The following is a 19939-nucleotide window of genomic DNA, read 5'->3' on the forward strand; positions in this document are numbered from 1 at the left end:
AACTGGATGGAGAGATTAACACATTTTAAAATTTCAACCCCCAAGATAATGTTATTGGTCAGGGGGCATCAGACATTGGGACCCTCGCAAAAAGAAAAGAAGTTTAGAATCTTGCAAAAGACTTAGCAGACGTTGTGAATCCCGCAAAAGCCCTTGTGTTTGTGTGGGGGGGGTGGGGGGGGGAGGGGAGGAGGAAGCCGAGCCGAGGGCAAAAACGTCAATAATGGCAAAATATCAATGGAAACCTCCAATCAAACCTCTCTCCTCTCATCTCGAGATTAAAAAAATAAAAATAAAAACTCCATCTCTCTCTGCGCTCCCGTCCTCTTCTTCGAATCCGGCGGAGGCGTGGAGCTCGTCAGTCGTCTACCTCCGACCAAGATCTGGGAGCAGCAGGCGTCGCGACTCCTGACGCGTCCTTCTCCCAGCCAACCTTGCTCCTCCTCCCGCGCCCTCGCTGGATCTGGACGAGCGGAGGGGCGCCCGCTGTCCGAATCGAGCCTTCGGCGCCCGTCGGGGGAGAAGCAGGCGGCGCGTCCAGTGGGCTCGAGCCCTCCGCCCATTTTCCATCTCGCCGGCAGCGTGGAGAACCAGTGAGGGGATCGCACGTCGGCTGCCGAGCAACCGCCCACACCCCTGCAGGCAGGCATGCACCCTTTACTCTTCCTCCTCGCCTCTCTGGTACCATGATTTTATTTTTGCCGATTACAAAAATACCACCGGATTCCTTGTCTTCACTTGTTCTGGTTTCTGCTGTGAAGGGTATCAAACTATCAGCTAAATAGTTGTCTGGATTTGTATAAAACTTTGCGGTCTATCCTTGAACTGAACTTTACTAAATTCCTGCTACCTTAAATTACAGGAGCATCATTATTTCTAGAACACTATCTGCTTTATAGTGTACAGCAATGTCAGCCTCCACTGCTGCGATTCCAACTGCGAATACAAATGGGAACCATGCATTAAGTTTGGACTCACATTCTAGCCAAGATGTTAGGCGACGGACAGTTGTTGTTGCAAAGAAGAAAGCCTCGCCTGAGCTTCTCGCTGAAGGTGGAGTCAATGGGATTTCAGAAGATAAGATTGCAAGCAAGAAGGATCTTAGTCATACTATCCGTGGAGAATCAGTTCTTGACAAGCCAAAATATTCATCAGAGGCAAGGAAAGATGCGGTTGCTTCAGCAGCTGCTGAACGTCGAAAGAAAATCTCTACTAAACAAGAAAAGGCCAAGTGGGTAACTGCCTTAAGTGTGCTGGTGAAACTGTGCCTTCTTATTTCAGCTATCACTTGGATGGGGCAGTTGGTTTGGAGATGGCAAAATGGTGAATTATCATTTACAACACTGGATATGGAGAGCAGGCTATCCAAGGTGGAGGGGTTCAAGAAGACAACCAAAATGCTTCAAGTACAGCTGGACATTTTGGATAAGAAGCTAGGAAATGAGATTGACAAAACAAAAAGGGATATCACCAAGCAATTTGAGACCAGAGGTAATGAGTTAGAGAAAAAGATGAAGGCATTGGAAGACAAAACTGGAAAGTTAGACAAGTCAATAGCTGAGCTTAGGGACATGGGATTTCTTTCTAAGAAAGAATTTGAGGAGATTTTGAGTCAGTTGAAGGAAAAGAAGGGATTGGGTGGTACAGATGATGACATAACCTTGGAAGATATAAGGCTATATGCCAAAGAGATAGTTGAGATCGAGATAGCAAGGCATTCTGCTGATGGCCTTGGTATGGTGGATTATGCCCTCGGATCTGGTGGTGGAAAAGTAGTAAGTCATTCAGAGCCTTTCATGAATGGCAAGAACTATTTCCATAGTCGCAACAGTGTGCATAAAACAGCCAAAAAGATGCTGGAGCCAAGTTTTGGGCAGCCAGGAGAGTGTTTTGCGCTGAAGGGAAGTAGTGGGTTTGTGGATGTGAAGCTAAGAACAGGAATAATTCCTGAGGCGGTCACTCTAGAGCATGTTGACAAGGTAAGTTTATTGTGCCAAATATTCATGTTATCTAATGAGTAATTATTATTCATTTCACATTTTCATAGCTGGTTAATTTATGTAAAATTGAGTGCTAATGTTCCTGTAGCAAACATATATCCCACTGAAGTTGGTATCTAGTCAGCCACAAGGCATCTGCCATATGTCATCAGCCGCTAATTTAGTTTCCTCTGTCAATTAGTCAGTTCAGAAACAGTTATCATGTTTGTGTGCAGTCTCACTATAGTTGCACCACTTGTCGCTGATCAGCAATTCTGCTTCGGGTTCCATTCCAATGATCTCACTCTGTCTGCTCTCACTCCCGATCTAATCCATGAGGCTAAACTTAGAAGCTTAGATGCTGTTACCGTCATGAACATATCAGATTTGATTTTTTTAGAAAATGGAATTGTCTCTGGCCTCTGCGACCGCACATAGCCAAGTTCTTACAGCAAATTCAGCTTAACAGCTGATCACTGAAATGAAAATAAAAGTTGACTTATCTTAAGGGAAAAAATCATAAGCAAAGTCTATTATTGCTTCTCCATCCGTTCTTGGTGAAGATATCCAAAGCGACGACTTCCAACGCTTTACTCGCCACCCAAACTGATTCCCTTGTGTCTTCACGCTGCAACAGGGACCAAAACTGTAGCCAATTAGCTCCCCTGAATACCACCTGCATAAAAGAAGTGAACTTTTTTTTCTCAAAAATTATATCATTTCGAGTACACCAAATCGCCCACATAAGAGCAGCAACCCCCACAAAGATCAAACGTCTTATCTTATTATCTATGCCCGTTAACCAATTCCGTAGCATATGATTTATAGACCTAAGTGGAGTCAACCCGGTAGCAATATAAACAATCCTCCAAATAGCTTTTGCATGATGACAATCAAAAAATAGATGCTTGATTGTCTCATTACTATCACAAAAGCAACATTTTTTACTACCCTTCCAATTTCTCTTGACTAGATTATCCTTTGTTAATATTACACCCCGCTGGATGAACCAAAGGAAAATCTTTATTTTTTAGAGGAATTTTCAATTTCCAAATAAAATTTTGGGTGAAAGGGATACCCTGGATCATCATATATTGGTACATAGACCGAATCGAAAACATGCCGTTATTATGTAGCTCCCAATGGAACCTGTCTCTCTCAGGAGTTAGCTGGTAGTCAACTACTTTAGCCACCAGGCTATTCCAAGCCACCAATTTATCCCCAATTAACGCCCTTCAAAAGGAAATATTTAGTGGCATTTGATTCATAACATTAGCCATGGTCGTGTGAGGATAGTAGGTAATATCATACAAACTTGGGAATTGCTCTTTAAGTGGTTTTGACCCTACCCAAGTGTCTTCCCAGAATCTAGTTTGCGAACCATCTTTTATTTTGAATGTCCTGCATCCTAGAAATCTTTCCTGACTTTTAATAAACCTTTCCAAAAATGTGAGTCCCCAGGTTTAATTTTAACCTGCGTCAAACATTTGAACTTAGATATTTATTTCTAAGTAAGGTTTGCCAGGTCCCCTCTTCATTGAGTAATTTGAATAACCATTTGCTTAGGAGGCATTTGTTTTTAATCCAGAGATCTGTTATTCCCAACCCTCCTTGGTCTATGGGTCGACACAAGATGTCCCATTTGGCTTGGCGATATTTTTGTTTGTTATTGTTACCTTGCCAAAAGAATCTTGACCGATAGAGATCTAGATTTCTTAGGACCCCTTTTGGGATTTCGAAAAAGGACATCATGAACATAGGAAGGCTGCTCAGCACTGAATTTAATAACACCAGCCTACCACCATATGATAGGTGTTTTGCCTTCCAAGTACTTAGTTTTTGTTTGAATCTATCCTCAATTGCACCCCAATCCGCATTACGGAGTTTACAATGGTGCATCGGGATCCCTAAGTACCTGAAAGGAAGATCCCCTCGATCGCATCCAAACAGCTCAGTATAATGTTGTTCGTAATATTTGGCCTCTCCATAACAAAAAATCTCACTCTTGTGAAAGTTAATTTTGAGACCCGACAACTATTCAAAGACACTGAGCAATAATTTCATATTTTTAGCTTGCTCCAAATCATGATCCATGAATATGATTGTATCATCTGCATATTGCAGAATAGATAACCCATCATCCACCAAATGAGGAATGACCCCTCTAATTTGGCCATCTTCCTTTGCTCTCTTAATCAAAATAGAGAGCATGTCTACCACAATATTAAATAATATTGGTGATATAGGATCTCCTTGTCTAAGACCGTTTTTTTGTTTGGAAGTATTGCCCAATGTCATCATTAACTTTGATGCCCACACTCCCTCCTGAAACAAAATTTTCAATCCATGTGCACCATTTCCGGCTAAACCCCTTAAGGCCTTGTTCAGCAGCAAAGGAACGGTTCCAGACCGAACGGTTCCAGGCCAGGAATCAGTGGATCCAGCCCTTTCACTCATTCCTGGCGTGGAATTAATCCAGCAGGAATGCTTCTAAGCAAGCAATTATCATGCATTCGGCAGCAAAGGATTGGATCCTGTCACTTCAGTTCAAAACTTCAGCCATACACAATGTCACCATAAACTACAATGTTCAATTCACGTTGTCCAGATAAATATTTGCTGCAGGACATTGTTCACTGAAACTTTGTGAGAAAACAACTTCAGCCATACACAATTTTTAATCAAGTGAGAAAAACATGAATAACTACCAGCATAGGAAACATCGTGAATTTCTCAGGTACACGTTGTTGCATACCAAACATTTTTAATCAAGTGAACCATTCCATCACTGACAGGAACCATGACATAACTCAGCATCTGGTAACATATAGTAGCATCTAGGAGAGAGTCTTGTTAATCCAAACTTGTAGAAGTAATCAATTACTTGCAGGAGGTAAACCGGCGAAGCCCTTCAACTCAATGGAAATCTAAGTGTTCCAGATCTGAAATTGCAATGACGAAAAAAAATGTCAGTTTTAATGCACAAGAATTGGCAATAAAAAAATGTCAGTTTTAATGCACAAGAATTGGCAATAAAAAAATGTCAGTTTTTATGCACAAGAATTGGCAATAACAAATGTCATGTTTTAACACTTTAACTTGACTGAATTCATATCTTAAGTGTAAAAAAAAAGAGGAGCAACAGACGTGTGAAATCTTAACAAACATCTATTTTGAATGAAGCACAGCATCACAAGTTGATGTTAACTCAACTGAACTCATATCTGAAGCGTAAAAAAAGAAAAGTGCTAACAGACGCATGAAACTTACAGAAAGAAACATTTGTTTCTGAACAAGGTAGAGCATCACAATTTGATGTTGAGTAACTCAACTTAATCCATATCTGAAGTGTAAAAAAAGGGGAGTGCTAACAGAAACAAGAAACATACAAAATTTGATTGAGGGCTGTTAAAGGGAGAGTCCACTACGAAAGCATATTGGAATGGTCAGCCAAGAACAAAGTGTCATGGAGGACCAAATTACAAAGAACCTATGGTACAGGACAAACAAAAAATAACTGAAGTCTCTTGGCGGTGAATCAAAGTGTCAAAACTGAATTTTCTAAACTTAACAGTTAAGATGCTAGGCATGTGTTCCAAGATGCAAAATTTTCATATACAGTATACTGACAATTGCGAAGTACAGAGTATAATCAGATAGGTTCAGACACCAAGAAACATCTTGTATGAAAACTAAGAAACGTACAAAATCTCACATGTGAAAACCAAGAAACATACAGTCACACGTTATCTGACACCACTTTGGTCGTATCATAAAAAAGAAACTAGAAGATTCAGCCAAAATACGAACTGCAGTCCAGTTTTCAGAAAAACAGATGTTACAATCCTCGCAGTTTATGGTGATTGATTCAATTGAATACGACAAAGTACCAGACAGTGTTAGCAATATGTCACTATCATGTCTAGCAAAATACAACTGAACATCAGCTGAAGTTAAGGATACAGCTTGACAGACTCTACCACCAAAAACTTAAGAATAGCTTGCTACGTCCTGCAACAGTTTCGTATATTGACCATCAAGAGCAAGAGCATAGAAGTATTTGTTGGCGTGAAAGCTAACTGCATGTCCTACGGGTTCCTACCAGTGGTTGTCATACAAATTGAAAACCATAACTATACTGATGCTAGTTTCGATTTCTAAAGCAAAACTTCTACAAGAAAATCTACACACACACCAGGGCCTGTGCTATCAGGTTCAGAGAATCACAGCACGCGGCAGCCACTACACACACAGTCATCATGTTCCAATCCAAGCCCAAGCCACCATCAAAATCAAAAGCTTCCCCAGCAATAAGCAATAGCAATCCACAGAGTAGCATTGTGATTTACCAAAGCATAGCAATGCAAAGGCGGCGCCTCCCCTGGAGAAAGAAAACCCCACTCCCAACTCCCTCCCCTCTCCTCTGCCCACATGGCGCCCGAGGTGCAGGCCTCCCCATTACCCTCCCCCCTCGCCAGTTAACTCGCATGGACGCTGCTGCCGTTGGCAGCTGCTCCAAATCAAGAGACAAGAATAAGAAACGCGAGGGTGGGAGAGGAGGGCACGGCTTACTGGCGAGAAGGGGGCGGAGAGCGTGGACGTCGAACGGGATGCGGTCGTCGTCGCTGTAACCGTCGCGGTGGTGGCTGTCGGGGATGTGCCGCGCCGCCACGCTGCCACCTCGCGGCGCCGCCAGCTCCGCCTTGTGTCGTTGCCTCGCCAGGATCCGTTCCGGGAGGGATGAGGTTGGGATGTCTTCCGGGCCGTGGAGGTGAGGAAATGGCCGTTCGTAGCCTGTTTCATTCCCGGGCTGGTCCAAACCGAACGGGCTTTTCGTCGCGGGGTGGTTTCCAATCCGGCTGGAAATAATACAGGTGGAACGGGCTGTTACAGGCCTCATTCCAGGATAACCGAACGGGCCCTAATTCTTGAGAGTTTGCTGGAGAAAAGACCATTTTTACTTTATCATAGGCCTTCTTGAAATCAATTTTGAGTATCACTCCATTAAGTTTCTTTGAATGTAATTCATGAATGGTTTCATGTAAAATCACAACACCTTCCATAATATTTCTTCCAAGCATGAATGTTGTTTGAGAAGGTCTGACCATTTTGCTAGCCACTCCCATGAGTCTATTGGTAGCAACCTTAGTAAAAATTTTAAAGCTTACATTAAGCAAGCATATGGGTCTATATTGTTGTATTTTTGTTGCCTCAGTTGTCTTTGGCAGTAGTGTGATTACTCCAAAATTGAGACTATGTAACGGGAGACACCCTTCAAAAAAATCTCTGAAACGTGCCATCAAGTCCGATTTTATAATTTCCTAGAATACTTGGTAAAACTCTATAGGGAAACCATCGGGCCCGGGAGATTTATTATGTTCCATCCGGAACACCGCCTCCTTTACTTCCTTCTCCGTGAAAGGTGCCGTGAGAAGGTTATTTTCCTCCTCTGACACCTGAGGTATGTCTTGATTATGATGTTCCACTGGGCTAAAATTATTTTCTTCTGGTGGTCCAAAAAGACCTTTATAATAATTTGTGATATACGCTTTTAATTCAGCATCACCAACAATAACTCCATCTTCTTGCTCTAATTTGAAGATGTGTTGTTTTCTATGTTTACCATTAGCAACCTAATGGAAATATTGGGTATTATCATCCCCTTCCAAAAGGTCTTTGGTCTTGGTTGTCTCGTACCATTTTATCTCTTCTTCTCTCAACAACTGAACTAATCGTTCATTGAGATAGTGTTTTACATTTAGCTCTTGGTCTGAGAGCATGTTGACTTCTGCCTTTTTATCAAGGTTATCAAGACTAAAATCTTTTTCTCTTTTATTATGGCCTGATATATTTTTGGCCCAACCTCTCAGGAATTGTCGGAGAGACCGTATTTTTTTTTGCCATTTTTCCATGGCAGTGGCACCTTTGGTTTCCTCTTGCCATTTATTAGCAACTAGATTGTAAAAACAATCCCTTATCAGCCAACCACGTTCGAATTTGAACAGTGTTGGAGGCCTGTTATGAGACGAGGCACCTGTGTTTAGTAATAACGGTGTATTGTCCGAATTACTCCTATCTTTTGCCTGAACAGTAGTGAGGGAGTTTTTGCTCCCACTCAGTAATGACTAACACTCAATCTAGTTTCTCGAAGGTTGGGTCATTCCCACTACTTGCCCAAGTATAATGACGACCAGACATATCTATTTCCCTGAGATCTAATGATTGAATGACCATGTTAAAAAGATCAGGCCATTTTGCATCAAAGTTGTCCTTATTTTTATCTTCTGGACGACACATAATATTAAAATATCCACCAATAATACTACACGAATGGGCCATCTCTGTTAAAAATTTATCTTTATCATGCTGTTGTGCAGGTCCATAAACTGCAAACAAAGCCCATTTGAAGCCATCATTTTTAGTGTGAAGTGTGAATTTCACATAAAAATCACCCTCATCTATGGCCCCAATGTCAAACACCAGGAGATTAATGCCGAGGAGAATTCCCCCGGATCGCCCATGTGGTGCCATGCGTGCCAAATATATTCTTTGCCACCACATAATTTTTTAAGGGTCCCATCAAGGAAATGATCCCGACCCGTTTCCATGAGGGCAATAAAATCAATTTGCTCCTCTGTAACCATATTTTCCAAATACCCATGTTTAGCCAAGTCTCTAAGACCTCCGATATTCTAGAAGACCCCTTTCATTTAAAACTTAGCTTAGATGGTGTTATTGGTTTTTTGGAAGTTGATCCCCCTTTGTTCATTTTTCTAGAATTGGATTTTTTTTCCTTCGGGGTGTCGCAACTAAATCACTACAAATGTGATCATAGACTTCCTCAAGCATATCCTCGTCCAGGTTAATCTTAGGGGAGGTTGACTTGTTGTTGCTATTACATTTTGCTGAGACGTTAAACCTATCAATTTCTAAATTTTTGATAGATGTAATAGAGGATAAAATAACACTATCATCTCTACCCAAAGAAACACCTACGTTGGCAATTCTAGTTGCAATGGTAGAATCTGAAATAGACGGAAAAGACAAGCAATTACCTGGCTCAAGTGAATTCTTCTTGGCCGCCAAGTTCATTGCCTTCTCCAGTATCTTTGCATCCCCCATTGCCGCAGCTCGCTTGCTTGACATTTTCTCCACTTCACAGCGTTCATGTGGTGCTGCTAGCATGATCTCCTCTATTGCCGCAGCTCGCTTGCTTGACATATCAGATTTGATGTTCTACAGTTTGTTTCCTTTGGTGGGATTTTTTTTTTTGATAAAGGTCTTTGGTGGGATTGATATGAGCATGTGAGATGGAACTGACATAGCACTTGGGAGTGATATTTTTATCAGACACTATTCAATTGGCAAGGGACTCATGTGATATCCTGAATCCGTTATTAGGTTGTAAGAAGTATACTGATTATCAAGCTTATGCTATCTCACATGGCTAGCTTGAGAAACTTGCATAAGTATCAGTTCCCTTGATCTTCTACCCAAATGTGCTAGTATGATCACAGGACATGCAACATAAAGTCATGAACAGTAACTTAATTACTGATTTATGATATCTTACCACTCCCTCTGGTAAAAGCTGATATTTCAGACAACAATTGTGACATAAATGCTAGTCAATAATCTTTTCGAAAATGTCAACTTTGAATGGAGGTGGTACAATATTATTAATTGTTCAAAACATTGTTATTTTATTATCTTTTGAGGGAATTTTATTATTACTAAACCTGAATTTGGTAATTGGAGTTGCCACAATCCTTATGTACACTCACATACCAATCCCTACCACAATCCTTATGTACACTCACATATCAATCCCTACCATCACATATGAATCCAATTTTAAACTGCCAAGTCTAACTCAACATGGGAGTGTGTTTACATGGTCAAGTGAGTTATCATAAAAGAAATTATTGATTTTATACATCATTCCATGGGTCAGGGCTAGGTGGATGTTATTTTCTATATTCAGTCATTGTCTCCAAGCTCTTCATAGTTCATACTAAGAAATTATTGATATTATATATACCATAATATGCCACGAGTCAGGGCTAGGTATTCAGTCACTATCTCCAAGTTCTATGTACTAACTCATGGATATCATGACTTGTGTGTGCAGAGTGTGGCCTACGATAGATCTAGTGCTCCGAAGGATTTCCAGGTCCGTGGACAGTACCAAGTATCACAAGAGGATTCAGACAAGGATTCAAATGCGATGGCTACTTTAGGGGAGTTCTCTTATAACCTTGACAACAGCAATGCCCAGACCTTCCAACTAGAGAGAAGCGCCAATCCACAAGCTGTCAACATGGTTCGGTTTGAATTCTCCTCAAACCACGGGAACTCAGAACTTACATGCATCTATCGCTTCAGGGTGCATGGTACAGAGCCTGGCACCCTCAGCATTGCAGCATGATGCCCTGATGGCCTGCTCTGGGAGTTGCATGCAGGGCTTCACAAGATTCCCACAGCTCATTTGCCAGTGTGAGCATGGTTTAGCATTTAGTCAGCACTTCAGGCCCTATCAGACAATTCTAGGACAGGTGGGAGAGTGAATGCCAGAGCATGGCGCAAGGGAAGGTTGAGCTCATTACAAGGGTCTGGCACTGCACCTGTAAACCTGTATTGCTAAGGTTGATTTCAGTAGTCTTTAGCAGATTGTCATGAACAGTTCCTGACGTTTTGTACCTAGCTAGATTTCTTATTCTATTATTTTATGACTCCGATCGCTACAATGTTCCTAGTTTGGTTTCCAATATGCTTGTTTGCAACTCCGGTTGCTCCATGCTACGATTGAATTGTAACAATTAGAAAAACTGTAATGCACGTGGAGTTAAGGTGTCCGACACGTACATCTGCATGGTCGTAAGTTTTTGCATGAACAGGGATCCCACTGTTTTAATAAATTTTTTTAGGAAATTGAGTACAAGCAGGTCGCCATGACTAGGGTGTGATGCGCTCACGTGGATCCGAAAGCTTTGTTGTTCCTGCTGTTGTGAATCAATGACACTTGTCATGTTTGGCAAATCGGTACTTAAGTCAACATGCATAAGCAACACTGAATATAATTTCCTTCCTTACAACCCTTTCAAACTATCTCAAAAGGATTACCCAGCTAACCCAACTAGGAGGAGCCTATCCAAAATTTCTCTTAGCACAAGCTTATAAAAGTCTTAAAAAGCTTATACAACTTAACTGACAAAAATAAACAGAATATTCATGGTAAATGACCCATTAGCGGATCAATCACGAGAAATGTATACCAGCTTTGTTGAAGAGAGACAGCAAGTTAGAGAAATCATCTTGACCCAGCTTGGAGCCTCTCTTTTCTGCAAAATCACCCTGTTGCAATATACCCATGATCTTTTCTTTAAAGCTTGCAGCACCACCTCCCACCATGTCTGCATCATCCATTTCCATTTCATCATCTTCCTTCTCATCGCCAGTCTCCATGCTCAGATCTTCAACCATATTAGCTAGCAATGCAACGTCGTCTGCAGACATCTTCTCCTCGCCCATCTCTGCATCTTGAGTAAGTTGGAGAGACTGCATGGTCTTGTAGTTCTTCTCTAGCAACTCAAGGACACGTTTCTGCTTGAAGATGGAGCCCAAGGTCTTGTTCTTCCTGTTGAAACAAATCCTCACAAGCCCATCCCACTCCTTGAAGCTGACAGAAGGGAGGGGCTTCGTGGGCTCGATACGCACAACTGATGAATCAACCTTGGGTGGAGGCCTGAAGTTGTTCCTTGGAACCCTCAGAAGATGTGACACTCGAGACAAGAGCTGCACGTTCACGGAGAGACGACAGTAGAGACTGTCCCCAGGCTGCGCCACAAGTCTCATGGCAAATTCCCGTTGAAACATGATCACAGCACACCTAAAGATTGGACGGTGTGACAGAAGCTTGAACGTCAGGGGAGATGAGATCTGGTACGGGATGTTTGCCACACATATATCAAAGTACGGGAGATCACATTTGAGGACATCTCCTTGGATAACCTGCATCATGAGTCAATTTATGGTATCAGGAATTTAGGATTCTATATATGTTCATATCAAAACTACTGTGCGAGAGAATGCAAAACAAGATAAGAAATACATATAGCTAATTGGGTTAAAGCCCAACAGTTATTGTTGTTCAATTTGCCATCACAATCCAGTTGGCCCTCAGAGAGAATTCACGCTATAGAACCTAGGAACTAACTATAACTCATCACAAATCGGGTACAACTGGAATCTTGCGAGCAGCAAGGAGAAATATAATCCATTCAATATTCAAGGGAACCAAGCGCTGGGAAAAGAATGGTACCTTGAGGCGCGAGGAGAGCGGGTGCCCCTGGAACCGGCGGTTGAGCTCGAGCACCATGCGCGGGTCGAGCTCGACGGCGACGACGGCCTTGACCCCCGCCTCGAGGAGGCGCTTGGTGAGGTTTCCCGTGCCCGGCCCGATCTCGAGGACGGTGTCGGTGGGCTTGAGCCCGGCCTTGGCGACGATGGAGTCCACCAGCGCGGGGTTCCGCAGGATGTGCTGCCCCTTGGACTTCTCGAACGGGATCCCGCCCTGCAGCCGGCCGCCCCCTCCTCCAGCGCCCCCCGCCGCGCCGTGGCGCTTCTTCTGGATCTTGCCCCAGGCCATGGAGGTGGGTTCGGATTCGCCCCTCGCGCCGCCGCTGGAAGAACAGGACGGTGAGGAGCGACGGGTGTGGAGAGGGGAGAGAGGGGCGGCTGGGGCTTTGGGGATATTCAGCCGAAGCCGTTCCAGGATTGTCGACTCGGGCCTCCACTGGGCCAACACAAATATGGTACCCAGCACGGCCCAGTTTTGCTCAAAGCTTATATTATACTAGAAAGAAATTAAAGATGGAAAATTCCCGTTTTGTAATAGTCTTTTGTACAATATTATAATAGTATTTTGTACAAACTCTCTCAAAGATTATTCTAATGTATTTTGTACTACCGTTGTATGGAGGAGTATCTTAAGAGCCAAGGCCTTGTTTAGTTGCCAAAGTTTGGAGGTACCAAATTAGTGTTGCAGTACTGTAGCACACTGTAGCGTTTCGTTTGTATTTGTGAATTATTGTTCAAACATTGACTAATTAGGCTCAAAAGATTCGTCTCGCAAAGTACAACAAAATTGTGCAATTAGTTTTTAATTTCGTCTACATTTAGTACTCCATGCATGTACCGCAAGTTTAATGTGATGGGGAATCTTCTTTTTGCATAGTGCCAAAGTTGGGAGTTGGGGGTGACTAAATAAGGGCTAAGTTCATTTTGTTACCGGAAGAGAATGGATCATTGGATTCTTTTTAATTGCAGCAATATTTTCGCAAGCTGATTCTATACGTAGGCGATAGAATCTAGGCAATGGTTAATAGGTGATAGATGAATGGGAAATTGTTCATGGATTTCAAATGAAAGGGAAATGCCAGCAACAACCGAAATTAAAATCTAGCTAGGCACTAGATAGCACCTGGAAGTGGACGATGCAATACAGATGTTGCAGTTGCCCGTGCCACTTGCAAAGGATCTGTTGGAGTCATATGCCGAAATGACCAAGGAGGTTTCATTGCTGCAAGTGCTTTGGTATTACCCAATATAATTGAACCAGAAACTTTGGACGCAATGGCGTGTCGCGGTGTGCAGGAGCATTAGCTCTTGCTGAAGATTGTGGTATGAGGAAAATGACAGTGGCTTCGGATTGTCTAAGTATCATTAAGAGCAATAATCTTACCCCAATACTTTTTTTTAGGAAAAAAGGAGAAAAAACGAACTCCAACAGTCCACCTAAACCTTCCCCAATTTTTTAGCAACGCTAAAAAATAGCCTACCACCGCGTATATTTTAGCGTTGGCATTTCTCCCCCAATCATGATTCCCGCACGCTCGCGCGTCCCTTCCGATGGACCCAATACGATGACGTGGCCTGTTTTAAAATATTGGGAGCTATTTATTAGCGATCTGCTGTGGATTGATATGTTTTTTGGGGAAAAATTTTTTGGAAGAACCTCTAATATATAGTTTTGGGGAAGAATTTTTTGAAGAGTAACTTTAAGAACATTAAGAAAATGACCAGACGTTCTTACATGATGATTCTTCAGGACATACATGTAAGGCCTACATACATGTAAGGCCTAAATCTTTTGATTGTGTGCGATTTGCACATGAAAGTAGGTAATCCAGTTGGGAGGCTCATTATCTTGCTAAAGCATGTGCTTGTACTCTTGGACCTGGCCGTCATTTTGGCTTGGTTCTCCTCCTGTATTCTTGGATGTGAACGTTTCGAGTCATAATCAATAAAACTCCTACCTTCCTTTCATCATCATCAGAAGAAGAAAATGGCTCGGCTCGTGTAGCTGCTGTCAGTCAGATGACTACCATCACCGTGTGCTTTGTATCTCAGCTAGACTGTGAGGCGATGGTGTGAGGCGTGTTGGAACTGAGGCTCTCTCGATCACACACCAGCTCTCACAATACTAGCGCTTGCACGTTATTTGGCTCTGGATGAGAAACGCAATCACACACACAAAAGTTGCAGCACTGCACACCGGTACCTTTTCTTTGTTTTCTTCACTTCACCACACACCCGAACTGATTACATGGCCAGCTATTTGAAGACACACGCACACAAGCTAGATAGTGGCCCTGGCTCATACGGTCTACACGTCTTGCCGTAAGAACCGGGCAACCCACAAGCTAATCACCACTAATACACCTACATGCAAGATAAGCACACGGTTTCACCGCACGACTCGACCAGCACCCATCTCCCTGGATTACATGCAAGCCACTTCCACCTGCATGTCGCTAACTAACCCAAGCATGCAGATCACCACTACTCACGCCAAGGCTCATCCTCCACTTGACTCGGCAAGCCAAAGCGCACTCCTGCATGCAAGCACCTACATGCAAATCATAGCCTACACTAATCTAAGTATCTAACTAATTCACGCACACACCACTGACAACTCACACAAATAGTAAACAACAAGATTAAGTCTAACAATCACCCCCTAATCTTGTTGGCTTTATTTTGCACCTCCACGTTGGGCTTCACAGTAGCGTGGGCTCATCATCAGCATCTGCCATAGCAAGTTGCGCCACACCCTTCAGCACTTTCTTCTCCACAGGACGCTCATCGGCGAAGTGTCCGAACTCACCACACTTGCGGCAGTTAATCTTGGACTTGTCGAACTTGCCGTGGTACTTCTTCTCACCGGTCTTGTTGCCGTTGCTACTGGAGCAATTGTTGCTCATTTTCTCTTGAGCGACCTTGGCCTCCCACCCCGCACGCGTGAGCCGTGGCTCAGCACATGCGGCCAACAGCTGCTGCTCCACCTCCTTATCACGCCACCACCCTTTTGAGGACTCCTCGAACGCCCTCAAGCGCCCAATCGTCTCCGTCACCGACATCTCCTCCACATCCTCCCATTGCTCAATGGTGCTGATGAGGGGTCCGAACTTATCGGGGACAGAATGCAGGAGCTTCTCGACGACTGTGATCTACTCCACTTTCGTACCGAGAGAGCGAATCTCGTTCACAATTGTGGTGACCTTCAAAGCAAAATCATTAATTTTTTTGGAATCGCCCATGTACATACCAGCAAGCTCCCTCTTTAGGGTTTGTACTCGAGCCTTCTTGACGCGCTCTTCACCGACGTGCATCTCCTCGAAAGCTTTCCACACCTTCCTTACCGTCTTCTCCTCAGAAATGGCCATTACCACGGCCTCCGGCATAGCTTGGACAATGGCGGCGAGAGCCATTTGGTCCATCTTCTTATCAACCGGACTTTTACTCTCCACAGCCGCCCACACTTAGACTCACGCCTAGTATAATAGTCCACTCGGGCCTCCATCTTTAATTTCTTTCTAGTATAAGCTTTGAGCAAAACTGGGCCGTGCTGGGTACCATATTTGGGTTGGCCCAGTGGAGGCCCGAGTCGACAATCCTGGAACGGCTTCGGCTGAATACCCCCAAAGCCCTAGCCGCCCCTCTCTCCCCTCTCCACACCCGTGACCCGTCGCTCCTCACCGTCCTGTTCTTCCAGCGGCGGCGCGAGGGGCGAATCCGAACCCACCTCCATGGCTGGGGGCAAGATCCAGAAGAAGCGCCACGGCGCGGCGGGGGGCGCTGGAGGAGGGGGCGGCCGGCTGCAGGGCGGGATCCCGTTCGAGAAGTCCAAGGGGCAGCACATCCTGCGGAACCCCGCGCTGGTGGACTCCATCGTCGCCAAGGCCGGGCTCAAGCCCACCGACACCGTCCTCGAGATCGGGCCGGGCACGGGAAACCTCACCAAGCGCCTCCTCGAGGCGGGGGTCAAGGCCGTCGTCGCCGTCGAGCTCGACCCGCGCATGGTGCTCGAGCTCAACCGCCGGTTCCAGGGGCACCCGCTCTCCTCGCGCCTCAAGGTACCATTCTTTTCCCAGCGCTTGGTTCCCTTGAATATTGAATGGATTATATTTCTCCTTGCTGCTCGCAAGATTCCAGTTGTACCCGATTTGTGATGAGTTATAGTTAGTTCCTAGGTTCTATAGCGTGAATTCTCTCTGAGGGCCAACTGGATTGTGATGGCAAATTGAACAACAATAACTGTTGGGCTTTAACCCAATTAGCTATATGTATTTCTTATCTTGTTTTGCATTCTCTCGCACAGTAGTTTTGATATGAACATATATAGAATCCTAAATTCCTGATACCATAAATTGACTCATGATGCAGGTTATCCAAGGAGATGTCCTCAAATGTGATCTCCCGTACTTTGATATATGTGTGGCAAACATCCCGTACCAGATCTCATCTCCCCTGACGTTCAAGCTTCTGTCACACCGTCCAATCTTTAGGTGTGCTGTGATCATGTTTCAACGGGAATTTGCCATGAGACTTGTGGCGCAGCCTGGGGACAGTCTCTACTGTCGTCTCTCCGTGAACGTGCAGCTCTTGTCTCGAGTGTCACATCTTCTGAAGGTTGGAAGGAACAACTTCAGGCCTCCACCCAAGGTTGATTCATCAGTTGTGCGTATCGAGCCCAGGAAGCCCCTCCCTCCTGTCAGCTTCAAGGAGTGGGATGGGCTTGTGAGGATTTGTTTCAACAGGAAGAACAAGACCTTGGGCTCCATCTTCAAGCAGAAACGTGTCCTTGAGTTGCTAGAGAAGAACTACAAGACCATGCAGTCTCTCCAACTTACCCAAGATGCAGAGATGGGCGAGGAGAAGATGTCTGCAGACGACGTTGCATTGCTAGCTAATATGGTTGAAGATCTGAGCATGGAGACTGGCGATGAGAAGGAAGATGATGAGATGGAAATGGATGATGCAGACATGGTGGGAGGTGGTGCTGCAAGCTTTAAAGAAAAGATCATGGGTATATTGCAACAGGGTGATTTTGCAGAAAAGAGAGGCTCCAAGCTGAGTCAAGTTGATTTCTTATACTTGCTGTCTCTCTTCAACAAAGCTGGTATACATTTCTCGTGATTGATCCGCTAATGGGTCATTTACCATGAATATTCTGTTTATTTTTGTCAGTTAAGTTGTATAAGCTTTTTAAGACTTTTATAAGCTTGTGCTAAGAGAAATTTTGGATAGGCTCCTCCTAGTTGGGTTGCTTGGGTAAATCCTTTTGAGATAGTTTGAAAGGGTTGTAAGGAAGGAAATTATATTCAGTGTTGCTTATGCATGTTAACTTAAGTACCGATTTGCCACACATGACAAGTGTCATTGATTCACAACAGCAGGAACAACAAAGCTTTCGGATCCACGTGAGCGCATCACACCCTAGTCATGGCGACCTGCTTGTACGTGACTAAAAACAACTTTCGGATTTCCTAAAAAAATTTATTAAAACAGTGGGATCCCTGTTCATGCAAAAACTTACGACCATGCAGATGTACGTGTCGGCCACCTTAACTCCACGTGCATTACAGTTTTTCTAACTGTTACAATTCAATCGTAGCATGGAGCAACCGGAGTTGCAAACAAGCATATTGGAAACCAAACTAGGAACAGTGTAACGATCAGAGTCGTAAAATAATAGAATAAGAAATCTAGCTAGGTACAAAACGTCAGGACCTGCTCGTGACAATCTGCTAAAGACTACTAAAATCAACCTTAGCAATACAGGATTACAGGTGCAGTGCCAGACCCTTGTAATGAGCTCAACCTTCCCTTGCGCCATGCTCTGGCATTTACTCTCCCACCTGTCCTAGAACTTTCTGATAGGGCCTGAAGTGCTGACTAAATGCTAAACCATGCTCACATTGGCAAATGAGCTGTGGGAATCTTGTGAAGCCCTGCATGCAACTCACAAAGCAGGCCATCAGGGCATCATGCTGCAATGCTGAGGGTGCCAGGCTCTCTACCATGCACCCTGAAGCGATAGATGCATGTAAGTTCTGAGTTCCCGTGGTTTGAGGAGAATTCAAACCGAACCATGTTGACAGCTTGTGGATTGACGCTTCTCTCTAGTTGGAAGGTCTGGGCATTGCTGTTGTCAAGGTTATAAGAGAACTCCCCTAAAGTAGTCATCACATTTGAATCCTTGTCTGAATCCTCTTGTGATACTTGGTACTGTCCACGGACCTGGAAATCCTTTGGAGCACTAGATCTATCGTAGGCCACACTCTGCACACACAAGTCATGATATCCATGAGTTAGTACATAGAACTTGGAGATGATGACTGAATATAGAAAATAACATCCACCTAGCCCTGAGCCATGGAATGATGTATAAAATCAATAATTTCTTTTATGATAACTCACTTGACCATGTAAACACACTCCCAAGTTGAGTTAGACTTGGCAGTTTAAAATTGGATTCATATGTGATGGTAGGGATTGGTATGTTGGTGTACATAAGGATTGTGGTAGGGATTGGTATGTGAGTGTACATAAGGATTGTGGCAACTCCGATTACCAAATTCAGGTTTAGTAATAATAAAATTCCCTCAAAAGATAATAAAATAACAATGTTTTGAACAATTAGTAATATTGTACCACCTCCATTCAAAGTTGACATTTTCGACAAGATTATTGACTAGCATTTATGTCACAATTGTTGTCTGAACGTCTCAGCAAAATGTAATAGCAACAACAAGTCAACCTCCCCTAAGATTAACCTGGACGAGGATGACGAGGACACTTTAGACACTCAACTAAGTTACTGTTTTGTTGAGGATATGCTTGAGGAAGTCTATGATCACATTTGTAGTGATTTAGTTGCGACACCTCGAAGGAAAAAAATCCAATTCTAGGAAAAATGAACAAAGGGGGATCAACTTCCAAAAAACCAATAACACCATCTAAGCTAAGTTTTAAATGAAAGGGATCTTCTGGAATATCGGAGGTCTTGGGGACTTGGCTAAACATGGGTATTTGGAAAATATGGTTAAAGAGGAGCAAATTGATTTTATAGCCCTCGTGGAAATGAGTTGGGATCATTTCCCAGATGGGACCTAAAAAAATTATGTGGTGGCAAAGAATATATTTGGCACCGCATGGCACCACATGGGCGATCTGGGGGAATTCTCCTCGGCATTAATCTCCCAGTGTTTGACATTGGGGCCATAAATGAGGTTGATTTTTATGTGAAACTCACACTTCGCAATAAAAATGATGGCTTCAAATGGGCTTTGTTTGCAGTTTATGGACCTGCACAACAGCATGATAAAGATAAATTTTTAACAGAGATGGCCCATTTGTGTAGTAAAGAATTTCTACCTTACATTATTGGTGGAGATTTTAACATTATGCGTCGTCCATAAGATAAAAATAAGGACAACTTTGATGCAAAATGGCCTGATCTTTATAACATGGTCATTCAATCGTTAAATCTCAGGGAAATAGATATGTCTTGTCGTCATTATACTTGGGCGAGTAGTGGGGATGACCCAACCTTCAAGAAACTAGATAGTGTTAGTCAGTACTGAGTGGGAGCAAAAACTCCCTCTCCAACTGTT

The 19939-nt window shown here is 43.5% G+C and overlaps 3 protein-coding genes across 3 annotated transcripts; 2 read left to right on the forward strand and 1 right to left on the reverse strand.

Moving 5' to 3' along the window:
• Window positions 1-262: 262 nt before the first annotated feature.
• On the forward strand, window positions 263-10843 carry LOC101772181 (SUN domain-containing protein 2). The gene is made up of 3 exons (XM_004951666.3): window positions 263-646; window positions 863-1979; window positions 10111-10843. Exons 2-3 carry the CDS (start codon window positions 909-911, stop codon window positions 10405-10407), a joined length of 1368 nt encoding a protein of 455 aa, XP_004951723.1. The 5' UTR covers window positions 263-646; window positions 863-908; the 3' UTR covers window positions 10408-10843.
• Window positions 10844-11007: 164 nt separating this feature from the next.
• On the reverse strand, window positions 11008-12698 carry LOC101772584 (ribosomal RNA small subunit methyltransferase). The gene is made up of 2 exons (XM_004951667.2): window positions 12301-12698; window positions 11008-11990 (listed from the first exon to the last, which is right to left on the reverse strand). The coding sequence occupies exons 1-2, from the start codon at window positions 12625-12627 to the stop codon at window positions 11238-11240; spliced, it is 1080 nt and encodes a 359-aa protein (XP_004951724.1). The 5' UTR covers window positions 12628-12698; the 3' UTR covers window positions 11008-11237.
• Window positions 12699-15993: 3295 nt separating this feature from the next.
• LOC101772992 (ribosomal RNA small subunit methyltransferase) lies at window positions 15994-17688 on the forward strand. Its single transcript, XM_004951668.2, has 2 exons — window positions 15994-16396; window positions 16707-17688. The coding sequence occupies exons 1-2, from the start codon at window positions 16070-16072 to the stop codon at window positions 17457-17459; spliced, it is 1080 nt and encodes a 359-aa protein (XP_004951725.1). The 5' UTR covers window positions 15994-16069; the 3' UTR covers window positions 17460-17688.
• Window positions 17689-19939: the final 2251 nt, after the last annotated feature.

The sequence above is a fragment of the Setaria italica genome, chromosome I (assembly GCF_000263155.2).
Source record: "Setaria italica strain Yugu1 chromosome I, Setaria_italica_v2.0, whole genome shotgun sequence".
NCBI classification, from domain to species: domain Eukaryota; kingdom Viridiplantae; phylum Streptophyta; class Magnoliopsida; order Poales; family Poaceae; genus Setaria; species Setaria italica.

Coding starts and splice junctions, on each gene's coding strand:
- LOC101772181 (XM_004951666.3), top strand. CDS start 909: ATGTCAGCCTCCACTGCTGCGATTCCAACTGCGAATACAAATGGGAAC. Junction 1,980..10,110: donor CTCTAGAGCATGTTGACAAG/GTAAGTTTATTG, acceptor TTGTGTGTGCAG/AGTGTGGCCTACGATAGATC.
- LOC101772584 (XM_004951667.2), bottom strand. CDS start 12,627: ATGGCCTGGGGCAAGATCCAGAAGAAGCGCCACGGCGCGGCGGGGGGC. Junction 11,991..12,300: donor CGCTCTCCTCGCGCCTCAAG/GTACCATTCTTT, acceptor CTCATGATGCAG/GTTATCCAAGGAGATGTCCT.
- LOC101772992 (XM_004951668.2), top strand. CDS start 16,070: ATGGCTGGGGGCAAGATCCAGAAGAAGCGCCACGGCGCGGCGGGGGGC. Junction 16,397..16,706: donor CGCTCTCCTCGCGCCTCAAG/GTACCATTCTTT, acceptor CTCATGATGCAG/GTTATCCAAGGAGATGTCCT.